At 35.1% G+C, this 21,776-nt stretch overlaps 1 protein-coding gene across 1 annotated transcript in view; it reads left to right on the top strand.

Moving 5' to 3' along the window:
• The first annotated feature begins 6,639 nt into the window (after window positions 1–6,639).
• LOC149565202 (transmembrane 50A-like protein) overlaps window positions 6,640–21,776 on the top strand; it is a 42,305-nt gene continuing 27,168 nt past the window's right edge. Inside the window, exon 1 of the mRNA XM_089818750.1 lies at window positions 6,640–7,099. Coding sequence (XP_089674876.1) covers window positions 6,876–7,099 — 224 coding nt within the window. The 5' untranslated portion in view covers window positions 6,640–6,875. The remainder of the gene's footprint in view (window positions 7,100–21,776) is intronic.

Here is a 21,776-nt window from a genome sequence, read left to right as displayed (position 1 = left end):
TGAGTATCTTGAGATATTTGGAAAAAAATAAAGAAAGTTGGAGACAGATAGATGGTTCAAAGTTGTGTGTAATGAGATTTCAAGTGAGGGAAAGAGCCACAAATGATGCAAATCAATAGGTGAAAAGAGAAATGACCCATTCACTAGAGTTTGTGTCCTAACAATAATAAATAAATAAATCCATTTATTGTAAAAAACTTGTTAGGGAGAAAGAAAAAATATCGCCTTGAGGAATTTTAACACACTTTTGTACATTAAAAAAAAAAGACCTTTCAGGGAATAAGTTCATGTCTTTTGTATAGATAAAACAATGAAAATGTAATCAATTTATTTTTGAATGAAAAAATTACAATATTGTTTAAGTACACATATAGTCTAGTAACAACCTCACTACAAAATCTATTCATGAGAAGATAATTAAGAAAATAACAATATTCTTTAACAATTAGAAAACTAAAAGATTAACATTTTAAAAATAAAAAAAGGTAATGAGTTCTTATTTATTTTTCTAAAGTGAGTTTAGATTTTTATACTTTTAATTAGTCATTATATACCACTTATTAGTACTATTGTGATACTTTTCGAATTTTATATTTTAACTAGTGATTAATTTTTTTGGTTTGAGTTAGAATTAATCATTTTAAAATTTTCTTATTAAACTAATACTTGTGCATAGCATAGATGCAATATTTTTAACTTTACATTTTTCTCAAAATATTTTTCTAAGATTTGATTAAGTGAATTCATTTAAAGTTGTCAAATTTGATGGATTGTAAAACTAATACTTTTTATTTTTTATTAAGCTGATTGTAATTCATTAATGTTTAATATTTTTTTATTTTAGGCAAAAGTGGCAAGCCACTATAATATTTATATAAATCTGATTCAAAATAGGTTAACTAGGAAAGAATTAGTAAGAAAACCCAACATCATCCCTTATAATTACATCAATATATTTTCCAAAGTTACAATTTTGAACACCATTAAAAGTGTATCAAAAATACATTAAGGAGTATCAACTACCTCCCAAGATTACGCTTTCAATTTACAAAAACTAATTACCATCACATCCGATGTTCAAATTTATAAATTAACCAGCAAAAAACAAAAAACCATAACTCCTTTCATAGTTCACTCCTCCATATCATCATAGCCTCAAAGACCCCTTTGTCCACCCTATCTTGGTGATGTCCACACTCTGAGACACCTTACACTCTTGAATGTGTGCATTCTGTTGAAGCCCAACCCCAACCATGAGCACCCACAGGGTCCCAATCAGAACACACCACCTCTGATAATTTTGGACACCAGGCGGACCTAGCTTGTATTGTGTTATGTGATGATGATATTTCTAGTGCAACTAGAGAGTCCCAAGCATTCCATTCGTCAACCTAATAATTTGTTGTCCTCGTGTTTGGACCCTGATTGTGAAGCAAATTAGAAAACCTTTGCAAGTCTAAGAGAGTATACCCAACTTTCTTTACTCTCTCTTTTAATTGAAAATGTAATGCATGGGAATGGTCTACAATGCAACTTTCATTTGGGAGGAGTTGCGCTTATCAATTGCCTTTTTAAGGGCTTCAAACATAACAAAAAATTCATGCTTGTGATGCAATTGTTAATGCAAAAATAAACCCCCCACTAGAGCCAATCCACTCCAAAGATCATAGTTTTGCATAGCCACAAATAATTCATTTTATCAACAATAAAATGAGGCCATATTACCTTGTGAGCCAGTGACTGAAGAAGTAGAGGAGATTGCATTAGAGAGGAAGATGGATACCATGTTCGAAGGATATAAGAAATGCGACACTGAGGAAACCATAAGTTCTTCTCCAATAACTTGTCTGATAGCTCTTCAAACTGTAGGGGAATGGATAATAAACATCAAATCTAGCACTGTATCATCCACATCAAATGGCAACACAATTTCATCAAATCTCAGAGGAATCCATATGCGATAATTCTTTGGCAACAAAACACAATGTTGTTTGTGACAAACTTCACAGGAAGCAGAGACATCAATCACTTTTGACATGTTCATAACAAATGAATAAAGTGCAGACTGGAGCCAAATTAATAACTAGGAAAAGTATGCTATGTTGAAAGCACTTATTAGTGGATATGGCAAATCCCTAATTGTATAAAACTAATGTGAAGTGACACTCTGCCTTTAACTTTGCACCTGAGAGGCCATGTGAATATCGCATGAAATGTGTCCTTGGAAAAGTCTACAACCTTTACTTCTAGATGTAAACATTATTGTCCAAATATTCCATACAAAACACTGACGACATTCCCATTGAATAATTATTTTAGCATATAATGACTAAACCAAATCGTGCTCATATTAATGATGCGAACAATCTTTTAAGAACACCATACTTTCCAATCATAGAATATGGTTGTAATGATGAAAATAACAACCCATCACAACCCAAACTTGAGAGATAATCGACTACTTGGTTACCTTCCTGAAATGTATGAGAAATGCTAACATCTTAACATTCATCTAGGAGCCTCTAGAGTTGATTGAAGATATAGTTTAGTTTCCATGAGTATGCTTTTCTATGTATACAAGCATCTATAATTATTGATGAATCTCCTTCAAGATGCAACATTTGATAATTACCTTTCTTAGCAAGAATGAGGCCAACGAGTGGAACTTGAACTTCTGCCATGTTATTTGTACTAGTAGGTAAAGGGGAAGTTGTAATAGCCACTACTGTTCCATGGGAGTCCTTGATACACACCCCCAAACCAAATCTTCTTGTGTTTCCTTTAGATGCCCCATCAAAATTCAATTTCCAATATCGCTCAGATGGGGATCTCCAATAAACCTTCATTCGAGACATAGAAGATGATGTTATATTATTAATTTTCCAAACATTGGGAATGATTAACTGCCTCCAATTCTGAATCACTTTAGAATCCCATGAAGTAACAAGAGGATTAAATTTGTAATTTCTCTGACTCATATTAGTCACTTCTGATATTGCTCTCTCAATTCCCTCTTGAACTTTGTCTATTGCAGATACCTCATTTCTGAAAATGCGATTATTTCATTCCCACTATATAACCCACACAATTGATGCCAGTATACACTTCCAAAGATTTGCAAATAAAGAATTTGGGTAGAGGATTGGCCAAGATTGAAACAAGTTCCATATATTATTTTGGAGTGGAGTACTATAATTTAACTTATTCATTATGTAACTCCAACATTGACTAGCAAATGGACATGTAAGAAGGAGGTGATCCACTATTTCTTCACATTCATTACAAAAAATGTAGTTAAATGACGGGGCAATGTGAAATCTGCTCAATCTGTCACTAGTCAAGATCCTATAATTTAATGCAAGCCATGTGAAGAAACCTACCTTTGGAAGAACAACATGATTCCAAAAAAATGAAAATGCTTTACTAGAAACTTTATCTATTTCATTTTGCTGCAAGATTTTATATCCCTCTTTTATTGAAAAGTGGCCATCCTTAGTTGGAGCCCAAATGATTTTATCTACAGACCCAGATATGAAGACTTGTTTAGAGGCCAAAATTTCTTTGAATTGATTAATTTCCTGAGATGTCAATGGTAACTTATCTAGACTTTTCCAATTCACTTTACCTGAATTTTCACATACATTAGCTACATATTGATTGAGTTATGTGCCCCAATGATTTTCTAAAACCATGATAATGTTATGAGATACCCTAGTTTTTGATAAAGGAGGTTGACCATTCCAAGAGTCCCTCCAAAAGCTTACCCTACTGCCATTATTCACTTTCCAAGTAACATATTTTACTACAATATCTTGTGAAGCCATCATAAAATCCCAAATAATGGAACCTTTTGGAGGATCCAAGATATAGATAACTCTTGTGGAGTCATTATTGTCCAAATATTTTTGTTGCATAATCTTGCAACATGTGGAATGAGGCTTACTGTACATTTTCCAAACTAGTTTACACCAAAAGCTTCATTTCTTTTAGTTAAATCATGAACTCCTACCCCTCTGATTGCCAGGATATGTGCCATATCTTGAATGGAAACAAGTGGTATTTTTCATGAATAATTCATATTACCTATCTAGAGAAAACCCTTAATCATCTTTTGAATTTGAAGTAATATTTTAGGGGGGCTTTGAGAACTACAAGAAAATAATTTGGAATTGTTGCTAATACTGACTTAATCAACAAAATTATTCTTGCTAATGATAACCATCTACCTTTCCAAGCAACTATTCTACTCTGAATACGTTGAAGGACTAAAGACCAATAACTAGATTTATTTGACCCCATAAAAAAAGGAATTCCCAAGTATATGGATGGTAAGAAATCCACTGTGAAGCCTAAAATCTGAATTATTTTGTCAGATATCACTTTGTTAGTATTAAAGAAATAGATTTTTGACTTTTGCACATTGATAGCTTGCCCTGACACCTCTGAATAAAGTTGCAGTACATGTTTTATTTGCCAGGCCTCCTGAACTTTTGACAATCCAAATAACAAAGTATCATTCACAAATAATGAGTGAGTGATAGATATATTTGTACTCGAGATATTTGCACCATGCCACTTACTTATCTCATGCTGAAATTTTATAGTCCTATTGAATGCTTCAGCCGTGATGATGAAAAGTACTAAATATAGTGGATCTCCCTGCCTAATTCCTTGGGTTGATGGAAAAAAACCCAGTGGTTTTGCATTTACTAGGACCAAGAACCAAGCACTCGAAATACATGCCTTAACCCATTTACACCATCCTTTAGAAAAACCCATTTTTTTAACACTTGAAACAAAAATTTCCAACAAACTCTGTCATATGCTTTCATCATGTCTAATTTGATTACAAAATTTGATGTTTGGTTTGAGTTTATAGAATGAAGAACCTCATGTGCCACTAATGCTCCTTCCATAGTTTCTCTTCCCAGGACAAATCCACCTTGCTTTGATGAAATGATGAATGGGATAAGATGCTGCAATCTTAAGCATATAGCCTTAGTTATGATCTTATATGTCAGATTACATAAAGAGATTGGCCTAAAATCAACAAATGTTTGTGGATCCTTGATCTTTGGAATTATTAAGATATTTGTAGTATTAAACTACTTAAGCATACTCTTGTTCTTTCTAGACTCCTCCACAACAACTAATAGATCCCAACCAATGATATCCCAACAAATTTGATAAAATAGAGCAGAAAATCCATCCAGCCCAGGAGCTTTATCTAGAGGAAAGGAAAAAATCACCTTCAAATTTCTTGGATGGTGAAAGGTGCCATCAACATGTCATTTTCTTGAGATGATACCATGTTTGGTATAGACTCTAGAATCTCATTGACTTGTGAATCACTAGGAGAAGGCGAAATATCAGTTGCAAGTAGATTCTTAAAGAATTTTACCGCTTCATTTTGAATGAGGTTTTCATTTGTGATAAGATTTCCTGTAATAGCATCTTTGATTTGAAAAATCACTTTAGAGACTCTCTTTTGTTTGGTTGATGCATGAAAAGATTTTGTGTTTCTATCTCCTTCTTGGAGCCATAACTCTCTTGACTTTTGTCTCTAATAAGTTTCCTTTCTACTACACAGTTCCTCCCATTCTTGTTGAAGATTTATCTGTTGTACATAAGTATCTTCATTCAGATACTTATATTTTAATATTTTAATATTATATTTTTTATAATATAATTTTTGTCATTCAATTAAAAATATTTTAAAAATGATATATTTTTTGGATCGATAAAAGGCAAATGCTCTATATATTATTATAATTTTTTTTTACAAAATTTTTTAGGGGAAAAAGAATAGGGCTAAGAAAACCCCCGCATTAAAAAATGATATTAGTTATATTTCATAGTTACACCACCTTGGAGGACGGGGGAATGACAAAATGGGTGGACAAGTTTCTAGGACAGAGGGACCTTAATTTGGGGATGGTGGGGGGATGACGTGGGGATAGGAGGGGGTGTGAAGTTATGAAAAGATGTATTGCAATATAAGATATAAAGATGTAAAAGAGTAAATACTTGAACATTGGATGGAATTGGAGCATCAAACATTGAACATAAATAGTTGAATCAACAAATAGTCAACATCTAGACGTCCCCCATCCTCGGCAGAGGTGGCAGAATTTGCTGGCGCCGCTAGGGACGGGGGACGAAGTCCCCAAGTTCTCGATGCGTCCAAATCTCCCAAACGTGGGACAAAAAAGAAGGGACGCATCTCCGTGTTACTAGTTAATATATTTTATAATCATTTAAGAAATATTGTTATATATTATTATTTTTTCAAATTATAATTTATTTATAATATAATAGTATATATGATATATATGCAATAGAACATATCAATAATTATATTTATAAATAAAATTTAAATTTAAATTAATATCATTATAGAAAACTATAATATGTAACAATTCTATTAATTAAAACATTTTATACACTAGAATAAATTTATTAAATTAAAACTACATTTATATAAAAACGAAAGGCAAGTGTCAAGTAGTAAAATATGGAATTTTAAATTTTTTAATGAAAACACTAAACTAAGGGACGACAGTGCCATAGGCTATTTTTAACCAAATGGCATTAAGAAATCTTCCACTCTCTAATATTCTCGTTTCTTCTATAATTATCATTTTGTAAAACAAAAACTATGCATAAAGTAAGATCGGAGGTTTCGTGTTAGGTCTGGTGAATGTGTCCATGCGAGCGTGGATGCTTGCGTTGGTTTTATTCCCTTGGAGCCCAAACAACACAATTGCTATGAAAGCCAAAGCGTTGACAGAATTGTTGAGATATTAAACAGAACAAGAACGCATCTTTAAAACTGTATATTGTGTAACTTGTGCCTGTGCCATCGTCTGTCAGAGATGGAATTAGCGGAGCTGTGGGCGATGTTCGGGCCAGGGCTATCAGGGGCAGTTTTTGGTGCAGGATGGTGGATCTGGGTGGACGCCGTCGTCTGCAGCTCCTCCAAAGTATCGTTTCTTCATTATTTACCGGGCATATTCGCTTCATTTGCAGCGCTCATGTTCAATTGCGTTAGCAGAAACGACCTCCATGATTACTCGCCCTACGACGACGAAGCCTGCAGGTCATTCTTCTTTTTCTTCTCAATTTTCCATTTTATTTTGTTTAATTGCCCTATATTCTTCTTCTCAAAATTTTAAAGCTTATTCTATAAATTTCCCATCTAATTACCGTCCTCAGACGGAGAGTAGCATTTCTTAAGACTTACATTTCGAATCTACATTTTCCCCGGGGGTAATGTTCAGGTTATATAGCTCCAATTGAGTGTTATCTTTTCCGTCAAGTTAGCTTGTTGTCACACTTATTGTGGGTATGAATACAACTAGCTGGATGTCTCATTTCAATCTTATTGAACCGTCTCATCTTGTTTGCTGGGATGACTCTCCTGCGAAAGATTGATTTGAATGTGGTGTTTTTCCTGATTGCAACACTTAATTATGTGTACCGTGAATTTGCAATTAATTTTAGAAAGCCTCTTTATCTTGCCTCATCGCTCTCGCTACATTTACCAGCCTGCAGGTCCATATTACGCTTTTTCTCCTCTATATATATTAAAAAATTACTTCTTTGTGGGAAATCTTTTATAGCGGCCCCGTGATTAAGCGGAATCCATATTATAAAATTCACAGAGCACAAGAACTACACTTTTGTGGTGTGGTTCATAATTCCCGAAGTATGATATGTTTCGCCCAATTTGACACATGAACAATTTTTCTTTTTGTAACTGAAGCTGGGACTCCTTACCAGAGCACCAAAAATAATTACCCGAGCTCATCCCCTTACATCCGAAACCAGGCGTTGAAATTGAATGAGGTATGGTACACCCAGAATTGGATGTGGTACGCTACTGAATTTCCATGCAAACATGTATGATGGGAATTTGAGCGTAGGGCTCCCATATGGAAGCTCTATTATTTTATCAGTTGAGCTTTTCGTATGTCTGAGATGTACAATTAGCTTTGTGGGAATCTTTTTGATTGTTTGTGGAAATCGCATGCATTGAATACGTCTTTATCTGCTGTGCATTGTGGAAGGGGATATATTTACTTGTCTTGTGCACTGCGGTCAGGTATGGTAGGAGAAACCTGAATGGTCATTTTTCTCTCAAGTATATCTATTGGGTTTTCATTTCATAAATGAAGAAAAGAGAAATGTAGAATACGTTTTGTAAGTGAAGCTAGTTGACAGTTAACTCAAGACTGTAATGGCTATGCCAAACGGGTTTTTGGTCACTAGCTGCTCTGGAGGAATTTTATGCAGGCTACAAGCAAGTTTGGGTTTATTCCTCCTGCAATTAGGTTTGATGTCACGTTGGGTAATTTGATTTTCTCCTATTATTGCTGGGATTGCCTAGAACATCAGTTGGATAATCTCCTTACCTGAGATTTGAATCGGGGCATCATGAAAAGTATGGGTGAGCATATAAGGCTGAGCTTTCTGGCTCAGAACTTTAAAATAAAAATCTAGTTCTGATTTCTACTACATCCCAGTTATATGTAGATGTATGATTCCCCAAGTTTTTGGGAAGGGGGATGGGACGTGCTAAAAGTGGGGGGTACCTTTTGTCCATTTTTTAGGTGACGGCTATTAAAACATTAAGGAAAATTTTAAAATATAAGGAAATAATGTTCATACAAGATTACGGATATAGCATTCTTCATAGGCATTAAGAATCATTGTGAACATATGGGTAATTGAATAGGATCTATGATGCTATTTATGTATACATACAAGCATGAGTTAATAAAAGACACGCCTGTCTTGTGTGTATACTCAAGTGAGGGATTAATATGAAAGCTTTCCCAAGGCCTTCAAGACCATATAATTTGTGGTCAAACTCGTTAACAAAGAGGAATGGTTAAGTTGAATGATAATTGATTTTATTTTAGTTTGACCTTAGACAGGATTGTTTTATGCATTATCTGCACAAATTTTTGCATTATGATAATTACACATTTCTTTTTTTTGCCAATTATGACAACTCATTTTCAACAATCTAATGACTATAGCTGCATAGCATGCCAACTTTGTCTGTGACAGTTCTTGTATTAAATGAGTTGTCCAATGTATGAAACAAGATAGTCGTGGATTATGTTTTTTCATTATGAAGATGTAGAGGTTTGCAATATGGGATTCATGTTCTGTAGATTTTGTTATTACGATTGATCTTTGGTCTATTCTGGGTTAGACTTATAGTTTAAAACTTTAATGGAGGTCTATTGGGGTTCACAGGCAGTGCCCCTCACAGTTTCTGTGGGTAGCACCCCCAGCTGTGTTGAGGGATAGCACCCCTCACAGGGTCTAGGGTCAGCTCCCTGGTGCATTACCTAAACACAGCAGGGGAATGGAACCCACCACCAAGCTCAAATTGACACCTTCAAAACCACACATATCTTCATAAGAAAATAAGTCTGGATGAAAGCTATTGAAAAATAAAATTGTGGCAATTTTTTGTCAAAATAAATTGGCACTCAGGAATGAAAGATAATTTTAAATAGCTAGAAAGTAGCATTCCCTGGATTCTCATGTTCTCAAGTATGTGTTGCCTTGATATTTTCTTTTTCACAATTTCTAGGCAGACTTCTCCAGAATATATGCTTGCTTAAATTTACATCCATGTTAAAACAAAGTCCATTATTGGTGCACGCTGCAGATCCTAAAGGTGCAAAATTCTAACTATTCAGATAATGAAGCAGATCCTAAAGTGCTCAATTCTAATAATGCATATAATGAAGCCAAGGGTACACAGGGATGTACCCCTTGCCCTTTTGCAGGCTCCCAATATATGGATGTTCAGAGGACACAGGGATGCCTCAGAGAAATCCTCTGACCATTCTTTTGTTAAATTCTATAAATCATGTTAAATAGATTCACCACTTGATGTTTAATCCTTTAGGAATAAAATTGAATATTAGACCTATTATAAGAAACTTTTCTTAGATGCAAGAATATATTCAACACATACTTTAGAAAATGGTAAACAAATATCAATGAATGATTATCAAATGTTATGACATTTTCCATTAATCTAAATTCTGAACACAAATCTGCTACACAAAATAAATCAAAACTTCTCCTACAAAATCTTACCTCTGCCCTTTCAGTTTACAAATCTGAGAATTGGTGTAAAGAAAAGTTGTGAGTCAAAATCTAGGGAGGCTAGCAGGCTGCCTCCTGCTCCCAAAACTAATCTACCTTCCATAGAACCAATGGTAGGTAGAGCAAAGCAAGCGAAAGTTGAGTGGTGCATTTTTAGATCATAGCCATTAGTTCCAGCTCCAGCTCCAATTTGAGTTGAAGCAGCATCCCGTTCTGCTTTTCCATATTTTCCAACAGCAGCAGAAGCATAGTTAATGTAGGTAGGAGCAGGATAACTTCAAATTAAAGATCTGCATGATCTGCCTGAAGGGATTAGACTGTGTTGCAAGAGGTAGTTAATTGTCTCTTGGAATCTGTGGCCTAACTTAGACTTAAACAAGAGAAAACTAGACGGAAGATACACTTCACTAAATTACGGTGCCTGAGAAACATTTTTTTTAATTTGACTATCTAAAGCTTTTGCTTTAGACTTCAACTCAAGTCTTATTTAACAGCTATCTGAACCTGGTGCTGGGAACTTGAACTCCAAACTTATTTTAATAGCTATCTAAAGCTGGTGCTTGGTACTGGAAATCCAACCTTATATAACAGATGTTGCATCCTATCTGGAATTTCTGTAGAAGACTATCCAAACACATATTCTGACATCCATAATCATTACCTCTGCTTGAAAATGTTAATGCTCCAAACTTCAACGTTTTTTGTCAAACCAGGCACATGGCACCTGCCAATCTTACTCAAAATGGATGCAAAATACATCAAGGCAGTGAACTCCTGATTTTTTGTTAACAAATTTACAGACACAAGATAGTGAAGAGCACATGAATATACTGAGAGTGGGGGGGGGGGAGTGAATCGGTATATTAATAAATTTGTCAATTTGAACTTTTATCCAAACAATTATTTCAAATGCTGATATGAACAATTATTAACATGAGCACAATAACACAAGATTTACGTGGAAAACCAATGCAGGAGAAAACCACAACAATAAATGCTTTTATATAAACTTTGTTCTTTTACAATGTATTGTAGGCTACGACCTACTAGAGGCTCCGACCCCTATGTTATGAGCAGCAATTCATTGGAAGCTCCAACTCCCACACTTCGCAGGCACTGACCTACTGGAAGCACCAACCCCCACTTCTTGTCTTCATGAGCACTGACCCACTGCACACAAACTATTCTTCCACCATGATGATGTTGCTAACTCAATTGATGATGGAATATCAAACCACTCTTTATTTTCATTCTCCTCTATTATATATCTCTATAAATTTATTCACTCTTCAACTTCCTGAAGCTTGTCTTCAATAGAATATACTGTTTATTTTCTCCACATAGATATTTATATATACATATCTCAGATTTTCAATCTGATTATATATATTTGCTTTCTAGTTCTCTCACTTATTCTTCATTCAATATTTTTATTTTTCTCACACTATTCACACTCTTTTATTCTTCATCTGCACAATACTCTTTCTTGTCTTTTCAAATGTATCTTACCGCTCCAATCTGCTTACTTTCTTATTTCGTTTTTTTAATTCATTTTTATCATCCATAAATTTCTGTATTCTGCTTTCTTCTACTCACATATATCTCATATTCATCTCTTTCAAATGATCTATTTATCTTCTTTATATATTTTCCAAATATAAGAGACATAACTTTTTGAATACTAATGAATGTGTCCTTTCATTAAGTTAATAATTATTCATCTGATTAATTCATTTCAAAGATTATTGTTTATTAATACATGAGCTTACTCATTGTTATTTTTTCCTCCTTTTTTAGACCTTCTTCGAAAAATCAAACATACTGAAGTGGTTGTCTCCCAAATAATATTTAATAGGCCTTGACCCCTCTCCATATAATATTTACATAACATATGAATTTCACATATCTTCTGTCCATGTAATTTGTACTCAATCTTTTTATTGAGATACACACTTAAATCCAAACTTGCTTTCTTCTCCGATATTAAATACTTTGAAGACTCTTTTCTGACATGGCTTTCAACTTTATCAGTGAACTGTAACATATTCTTCAACATTCAAATGTCTTTTGAATTATGGTAAATACTTGCTTGATATTAACAGAGATCGAAAGCTCAATATATGCAAAAGAATGAGATGATGTTTCATTAAGAAACGATCGTAAATAATAGAAACATTCTATTCTAGAGAAAGCAAAAAAACAAAACAAACTAAAGCTTAAGATATTTACAATAGATAACCATTAACTAATAATAGACGACTTATCTATTATTGTAATACCCTCCCTTAATGATTAATCTATCTAACACACCAAGCTGTCCTCTGAATTTGACAAACTTATAAGGACCAAGAGGCTTGGTGAGAATCTCTGCAGTTTGATCTGTGGTAGGAATATACTGCAAATCTATAGTCCTGTCTTCAACCAGCTGTTGTATGTAATGATAGTGAACATCCACATGCTTGGTTCATTTATGGAGGACTGGATTTCGTGCTAACTTGATAATGCCTTCGTTATCAACAAACATAGTAGTCGGTCCTGCTGGTGACATCTGCATATCCCTGAGCATTTGACGAAGCCAAACAACTTCACATCTTGCCTTAACAATCCCTCTGTATTCAGCCTCTGTAGAAGAGAGAGAAATTGTCTGCTGTTTCTTATTGGTCCATGTGACTACATCGGATCTCAAACTGAACACATATCCAGATGTTGACGTTTTATCATCAATAGTGCCTGCCCAGTTTGAATTTGTGAACCCACTAAGTTTAGGATTAGAATTTCGAGAGTACAGAAGTCCGTAATCTGAAGTGCCCTTCACATAACGAAGCACACGCTTTGCTGCCATCCAATGATCAGCCTTAGGAGCTGTCATAAAGCGTGAAATATGGCTGACTGCGAAGCTGATATCAGGCCTAGTAGTAGAGAGGTAGATGAGGCTGCCTACTAGTTGCTTGTATATAGTATCATCAACGGAAGGAAAATCAGATTTTGCTGATAACTTCAGACCTTTCTCCATAGCTGTAGATGCAAGTTTGCAATCTTGCATTCCGAATTTGTCTAATAGGGCCCTGGCATATTTGGACTGAGAGATGAATAAACCAAAAGACTGTTGCCAAACTTCAACACCTAAGCAATAATGCATGAGCCCAAGGTCAGTCATATCAAAAGGTTGGCATATACTGAGAGTGGGGGGGGGGGGGGGGGTGAATCAGTATATTAATAAATTTGTCAATTTGAACTTTTATCCAAACAATTATTTCAAATGCTGATATGAACAATTATTAACATGAGCACAATAACACAAGATTTACGTGGAAACCCAATGCAGGAGAAAACCATGACAATAAATGCTTTTATATAAACTTTGTTCTTTTACAATGTATTGTAGGCTACGACCTACTAGAGGCTCCGACCCCTATGTTATGAGCAGCAATTCATTGGAAGCTCCAACTCCCACACTTCGCAGGCACTGACCTACTGGAAGCACCAACCCCCACTTCTTGTCTTCGTGAGCACTGACCCACTGCACACAAACTATTCTTCCACCATGATGATGTTGCTAACTCAATTGATGATGGAATATCAAACCACTCTTTATTTTCATTCTCCTCTATTATATATCTCTATAAATTTATTCACTCTTCAACTTCCTGAAGCTTGTCTTCAATAGAATATACTGTTTATTTTCTCCACATAGATATTTATATATACATATCTCAGATTTTCAATCTGATTATATATATTTGCTTTCTAGTTCTCTCACTTATTCTTCATTCAATATTTTTATTTTTCTCACACTATTCACACTATTTTATTCTTCATTTGCACAATACTCTTTCTTGTCTTTTCAAATGTATCTTACCGCTCCAATCTGCTTACTTTCTTATTTCGTTTTTTTAATTCATTTTTATCATCCATAAATTTCTGTATTCTGCTTTCTTCTACTCACATATATCTCATATTCATCTCTTTCAAATGATCTATTTATCTTCTTTATATATTTTCCAAATATAAGAGACATAACTTTTTGAATACTAATGAATGTGTCCTTTCATTAAGTTAATAATTATTCATCTGATTAATTCATTTCAAAGATTATTGTTTATTAATACATGAGCTTACTCATTGTTATTTTTTTCCTCCTTTTTTAGACCTTCTTCGAAAAATTAAACATACTGAAGTGGTTGTCTCCCAAATAATATTTAATAGGCCTTGACCCCTCTCCATATAATATTTACATAACATATGAATTTCACATATCTTCTGTCCATGTAATTTGTACTCAATCTTTTTATTGAGATACACACTTAAATCCAAACTTGCTTTCTTCTCCGATATTAAATACTTTGAAGACTCTTTTCTGACATGGCTTTCAACTTTATCAGTGAACTGTAACATATTCTTCAACATTCAAATGTCTTTTGTATTATGGTAAATACTTGCTTGATATTAACAGAGATCGAAAGCTCAATATATGCAAAAGAATGAGATGATGTTTCATTAAGAAACGATCGTAAATAATAGAAACATTTTATTCTAGAGAAAGCAAAAAAACAAAACAAACTAAAGCTTAAGATATTTACAATAGATAACCATTAATTAATAATAGACAACTTATCTATTATTGTAATACCCTCCCTTAATGATTAATCTATCTAACACACCAAGCTGTCCTCTAAATTTGACAAACTTATTAGGACCAAGAGGCTTGGTGAGAATCTTTGCAGTCTGATCTGTGGTAGGAATATACTGCAAATCTATAGTCCTGTCTTCAACCAGCTGTTGTATGTAATGATAGTGAACATCCACATGCTTGGTTCATTTATGGAGGACTGGATTTCGTGCTAACTTGATAATGCCTTCGTTATCAACAAACATAGTAGTCGGTCCTGCTGGTGACATCTGCATATCCCTGAGCATTTGACGAAGCCAGACAACTTCACATCTTGCCTTAACAATCCCTCTGTATTCAGCCTCTGTAGAAGAGAGAGAAACTATCTGCTGTTTCTTACTGGTCCATGTGACTACATCGGATCCCAAACCGAACACATATCCAGATGTTGACGTTTTATCATCAATAGTGCCTGCCCAGTTTGAATTTGTGAACCCACTAAGTTTAGGATTAGAACTTCGAGAGTACAGAAGTCCGTAATCTGAAGTGCCCTTCACATAACGAAGCACACGCTTTGCTGCCATCCAATGATCAGCCTTAGGAGCTGTCATAAAGCGTGAAATATGGCTGACTGCGAAGCTGATATCAGGCCTAGTAGTAGAGAGGTAGATGAGGTTGCCTACTAGTTGCTTGTATATAGTATCATCAACGGAAGGGAAATCAGACTTTGCTGATAACTTCAGACCTTTCTCCATAGTTGTAGATGCAAGTTTGCAATCTTGCATTCCGAATTTGTCTAATAGGGCCTTGGCATATTTGGACTGAGAGATGAATAAACCAGAAGACTGTTGCCAAACTTCAACACCTAAGCAATAATGCATGAGCCCAAGGTCAGTCATATCAAAAGGCTAGCATATACTGAGAGTGGGGGGGGGGGGGGTGAATCAGTATATTAATAAATTTGTCAATTTAAACTTTTATTCAAACAATTATTTCAAATGCTGATATGAACAATTATTAACATGAGCACAATAACACAAGATTTACGTGGAAACCCAATGCAGGAGAAAACCATGACAATAAATGCTTTTATATAAACTTTGTTCTTTTACAATGTATTGTAGGCTACGACCTACTAGGGGCTCCGACCCCTATGTTATGAGCACCAATTCATTGGAAGCTCCAACTCCCACACTTCGCAGGCACTGACCTACTGGAAGCACCAACCCCCACTTCTTGTCTTCGTGAGCACTGACCCACTGCACACAAACTATTCTTCCACCATGATGATGTTGCTAACTCAATTGATGATGGAATATCAGACCACTCTTTATTTTCATTCTCCTCTATTATATATCTCTATAAATTTATTCACTCTTCAACTTCCTGAAGCTTGTCTTCAATAGAATATACTGTTTATTTTCTCCACATAGATATTTATATATACATATCTCAGATTTTCAATCTGATTATATATATTTGCTTTCTAGTTCTCTCACTTATTCTTCATTCAATATTTTTATTTTTCTCACACTATTCACACTCTTTTATTCTTCATTTGCACAATACTCTTTCTTGTCTTTTCAAATGTATCTTACCGCTCCAATCTGCTTACTTTCTTATTTCGTTTTTTTAATTCATTTTTATCATCCATAAATTTCTGTATTCTGCTTTCTTCTACTCACATATATCTCATATTCATCTCTTTCAAATGATCTATTTATCTTCTTTATATATTTTCCAAATATAAGAGACATAACTTTTTGAATACTAATGAATGTGTCCTTTCATTAAGTTAATAATTATTCATCTGATTAATTCATTTCAAAGATTATTGTTTATTAATACATGAGCTTACTCATTGTTATTTTTTTCCTCCTTTTTTAGACCTTCTTCGAAAAATCAAACATACTGAAGTGGTTGTCTCCCAAATAATATTTAATAGGCCTTGACCCCTCTCCATATAATATTTACATAACATATGAATTTCACATATCTTCTGTCCATGTAATTTGTACTCAATCTTTTTATTGAGATACACACTTAAATCCAAACTTGCTTTCTTCTCCGATATTAAATACTTTGAAGACTCTTTTCTGACATGGCTTTCAACTTTATCAGTGAACTGTAACATATTCTTCAACATTCAAATGTCTTTTGTATTATGGTAAATACTTGCTTGATATTAACAGAGATCGAAAGCTCATATGCAAAAGAATGAGATGATGTTTCATTAAGAAACGATCGTAAATAATAGAAACATTATATTCTAGAGAAAGCAAAAAAACAAAACAAACTAAAGCTTAAGATATTTACAATAGATAACCATTAACTAATAATAGACAACTTATCTATTATTGTAATACCCTCCCTTAATGATTAATCTATCTAACACACCAAGCTGTCCTCTGAATTTGACAAACTTATTAGGACCAAGAGGCTTGGTGAGAATCTCTGCAGTCTGATCTGTGGTAGGAATATACTGCAAATCTATAGTCCTGTCTTCAACCAGCTGTTGTATGTAATGATAGTGAACATCCACATGCTTGGTTCATTTATGGAGGACTGGATTTCGTGCTAACTTGATAATGCCTTCGTTATCAACAAACATAGTAGTCGGTCCTGCTGGTGACATCTGCATATCCCTGAGCATTTGACGAAGCCAAACAACTTCACATCTTGCCTTAACAATCCCTCTGTATTCAGCCTCTGTAGAAGAGAGAGAAACTGTCTGCTGTTTCTTACTGGTTCATGTGACTACATCGGATCCCAAACTGAACACATATCCAGATGTTGACGTTTTATCATCAATAGTGCCTGCCCAATTTGAATTTGTGAACCCACTAAGTTTAGGATTATAACTTTGAGAGTACAGAAGTCCGTAATCTGAAGTGCCCTTGACATAACGAAGCACACGCTTTGCTGCCATCCAATGATCAGCCTTAGGAGCTGTCATAAAGCGTGAAATATGGCTGACTGCGAAGCTGATATCAGGCCTAGTAGTAGAGAGGTAGATGAGGCTGCCTACTAGTTGCTTGTATATAGTATCATCAACGGAAGGGAAATCAGACTTTGCTGATAACTTCAGACCTTTCTCCATAGCTGTAGATGCAAGTTTGCAATCTTGCATTCCGAATTTGTCTAATAGGGCCTTGGCATATTTGGACTGAGAGATGAATAAACCAGAAGACTGTTGCCAAACTTCAACACCTAAGCAATAATGCATGAGCCCAAGGTCAGTCATATCAAAAGGTTGGCATATACTGAGAGTGGGGGGGGGGAGTGAATCAGTATATTAATAAATTTGTCAATTTGAACTTTTATCCAAACAATTATTTCAAATGCTGATATGAACAATTATTAACATGAGCACAATAACACAAGATTTACGTGGAAACCCAATGCAGGAGAAAACCATGACAATAAATGCTTTTATATAAATTTTGTTCTTTTACAATGTATTGTAGGCTACGACCTACTAGAGGCTCCGACCCCTATGTTATGAGCACCAATTCATTGGAAGCTCCAACTCCCACACTTCGCAGGCACTGACCTACTGGAAGCACCAACCCCCACTTCTTGTCTTCGTGAGCATTGACCCATTGCACACAAACTATTCTTCCACCATGATGATGTTGCTAACTCAATTGATGATGGAATATCAAACCACTCTTTATTTTCATTCTCCTCTATTATATATCTCTATAAATTTATTCACTCTTCAACTTCCTGAAGCTTGTCTTCAATAGAATATACTGTTTATTTTCTCCACATAGATATTTATATATACATATCTCAGATTTTCAATCTGATTATATATATTTGCTTTCTAGTTCTCTCACTTATTCTTCATTCAATATTTTTATTTTTCTCACACTATTCACACTCTTTTATTCTTCATTTGCACAATACTCTTTCTTGTCTTTTCAAATGTATCTTACCGCTCCAATCTGCTTACTTTCTTATTTCGTTTTTTTAATTCATTTTTATCATCCATAAATTTCTGTATTCTGCTTTCTTCTACTCACATATATCTCATATTCATCTCTTTCAAATGATCTATTTATCTTCTTTATATATTTTCCAAATATAAGAGACATAACTTTTTGAATACTAATGAATGTGTCCTTTCATTAAGTTAATAATTATTCATCTGATTAATTCATTTCAAAGATTATTGTTTATTAATACATGAGCTTACTCATTGTTATTTTTTTCCTCCTTTTTTAGACCTTCTTCGAAAAATCAAACATACTGAAGTGGTTGTCTCCCAAATAATATTTAATAGGCCTTGACCCCTCTCCATATAATATTTACATAACATATGAATTTCACATATCTTCTGTCCATGTAATTTGTACTCAATCTTTTTTATTGAGATACACACTTAAATCCAAACTTGCTTTCTTCTCCGATATTAAATACTTTGAAGACTCTTTTCTGACATGGCTTTCAACTTTATCAGTGAACTGTAACATATTCTTCAACATTCAAATGTCTTTTGTATTATGGTAAATACTTGCTTGATATTAACAGAGATCGAAAGCTCAATATATGCAAAAGAATGAGATGATGTTTCATTAAGAAACGATCGTAAATAATAGAAACATTCTATTCTAGAGAAAGCAAAAAAGCAAAACAAACTAAAGCTTAAGATATTTACAATAGATAACCATTAACTAATAATAGACGACTTATCTATTATTGTAATACCCTCCCTTAATGATTAATCTATCTAACACACCAAGCTGTCCTCTGAATTTGACAAACTTATTAGGACCAAGAGGCTTGGTGAGAATCTCTGCAGTCTGATCTGTGGTAGGAATATACTGCAAATCTATAGTCTTGTCTTCAACCAGCTGTTGTATGTAATGATAGTGAACATCCACATGCTTGGTTCGTTTATGGAGGACTGGATTTCGTGCTAACTTGATAATGCCTTCATTATCAACAAACATAGTAGTCGGTCCTGCTGGTGACATCTGCATATCCCTAAGCATTTGACGAAGCCAAACAACTTCACATCTTGCCTTAACAATTCCTCTGTATTCAGCCTCTGTAGAAGAGAGAGAAACTGTCTGCTGTTTCTTACTGGTCCATGTGATTACACCAGATCCCAAATTGAACACATATCCAGATGTTGACGTTTTATCATAAATAATGCCTGCCCAGTTTGAATTTGTGAACCCACTAAGTTTAGGATTAGAACTTCGAGAGTACAGAAGTCCGTAATCTGAAGTGCCCTTCACATAACGAAGCACACGCTTTGCTGCCATCCAATGATCAGCCTTAGGAGCTGTCATAAAGCGTGAAATATGGCTGACTGCGAAGCTGATATCAGGCCTAGTAGTAGAGAGGTAGATGAGGCTGCCTACTAGTTGCTTGTATATAGTATCATCAACGGAAGGAAAATCAGACTTTGCTGATAACTTCAGACCTTTCTCCATAGCTGTAGATGCAAGTTTGCAATCTTGCATTAGAATTTGTCTAATAGGGCCCTGGCATATTTGGACTGAGAGATGAATAAACCAGAAGACTGTTGCCAAACTTCAACACCTAAGCAATAATGCATGAGCCCAAGGTCAGTCATATCAAAAGGCTGGCATAAAATTTGTTTGATTCCCTGAATCAAAGATGCCGAACTGCCAGTAATGATCATATCATCCACATAGATAACCAAAAGGATGATGTCACTGTCAGTAGTTATGATATGTAGATTTGAGTTTGAAGAACTCCTCTTGAAGCCTTGATCACTGAGGTACTTATCAATCTTGATGTACCATGTCCGAGGGGCTTGCTTCAAGCCATAGAGAGCTTTTACCAATTGGAGAACTTGATGGTCTTTACCAAGAACCTTGAAACCAGGACGTTGCGTCATGTAGACCTCTTCATGGAGATCACGATTTAGGAAAGAACTCTTGATGTCGATTTGATGGACCTTCCAGCCAAAGTGTGTTGCCATAGATAGGACCAATCTGATGGTGCTCATCTTTGCAGTAGGAGCAAAGGTCTCCTCATAATCAATGCCCTGTCGTTGAGAAAAGCCCTTTGCCACTAAACGAGCTTTGTACTTATCCAAAGTACCATCCGATTTGTATTTTATTTTGTAGACCCATTTGCAGCAAATGGGTTTTTTCCCTAGTGGAAGATCAGAAAGGACCCAAGTGTTGTTCTTCAGCAGGCTCTGGTGTTTAGATGTCATGGCTTGTTCCCACTTTGGAATTCCTTTAGCCTCAGAATATGTTTGAGGTTCAAACGCACTATGAATGTTGACCATAAGAGCAAAGTTAACAGAATCTGTAGTTTTGCTATTTTTTCGAGGAGTTCTCCCATCAATAAGTTCATCATCACGAAGATCAGCAAGTGTCTTAGCCCACCACTTAGGCTGGATAGGAGAATGACCAACAATAGTATTAGGAGATGCTTGATCAGTAGGATCCTCATCAAAAGAAGCTGGATCAAACTCTGGTGAAGCATTGACAAAGCGAGGTGAACTTGCAGGAGAAGCTAGAGGAGTCTGTACAGGTATCACTGAATAACTAGAGCTGCAAGAGCTACTGAAGCCCTCCCATTAGGTGGACCTAATGGAAGCCAAACTCCCAAATTATGAGCCATCATAGGCTGGTCTGCTGGATTAGGAACAGGAGAAACATGCATGAATGGTCCTCACTGCTCATCAAAGACTACATCACGACTTAAGATGAGATGAGATGTCTCAACATCGATCAGGCGGTAGTAGGCTTTGTGACGATTGCTATATCCAGCAAGCGTCATTTTCTGACTCTTGGCATCCGACTTGGTGAGTGAAGCATCAGGGATCCAAACAAAAGCAAGAGAGCCAAAAACCTTCAGGTGACTGATTCTGGGCTTGTGAGTTGACTAGGCCTCTTCTAGAGTTTTACCTTTGATAGCCACTGTGGGTGACCGGTTCAACAGATAAACTGCAGTGTTAATTGCTTTTGCCCAAAACTGCTTCGGAACATGTCTGTGTGCGAGCATGGAACGAGCCATCTCAGTTATTGTCCAGTTCCGA

Source organism: Cupressus sempervirens, chromosome 3, assembly GCF_028749045.1.
Source record: "Cupressus sempervirens isolate cs-2001-9-10 chromosome 3, ASM2874904v1, whole genome shotgun sequence".
NCBI classification, from domain to species: domain Eukaryota; kingdom Viridiplantae; phylum Streptophyta; class Pinopsida; order Cupressales; family Cupressaceae; genus Cupressus; species Cupressus sempervirens.
Note: the sequence above shows the minus strand (reverse complement) of the source record. Positions and strands in the feature narration are given on the sequence as shown.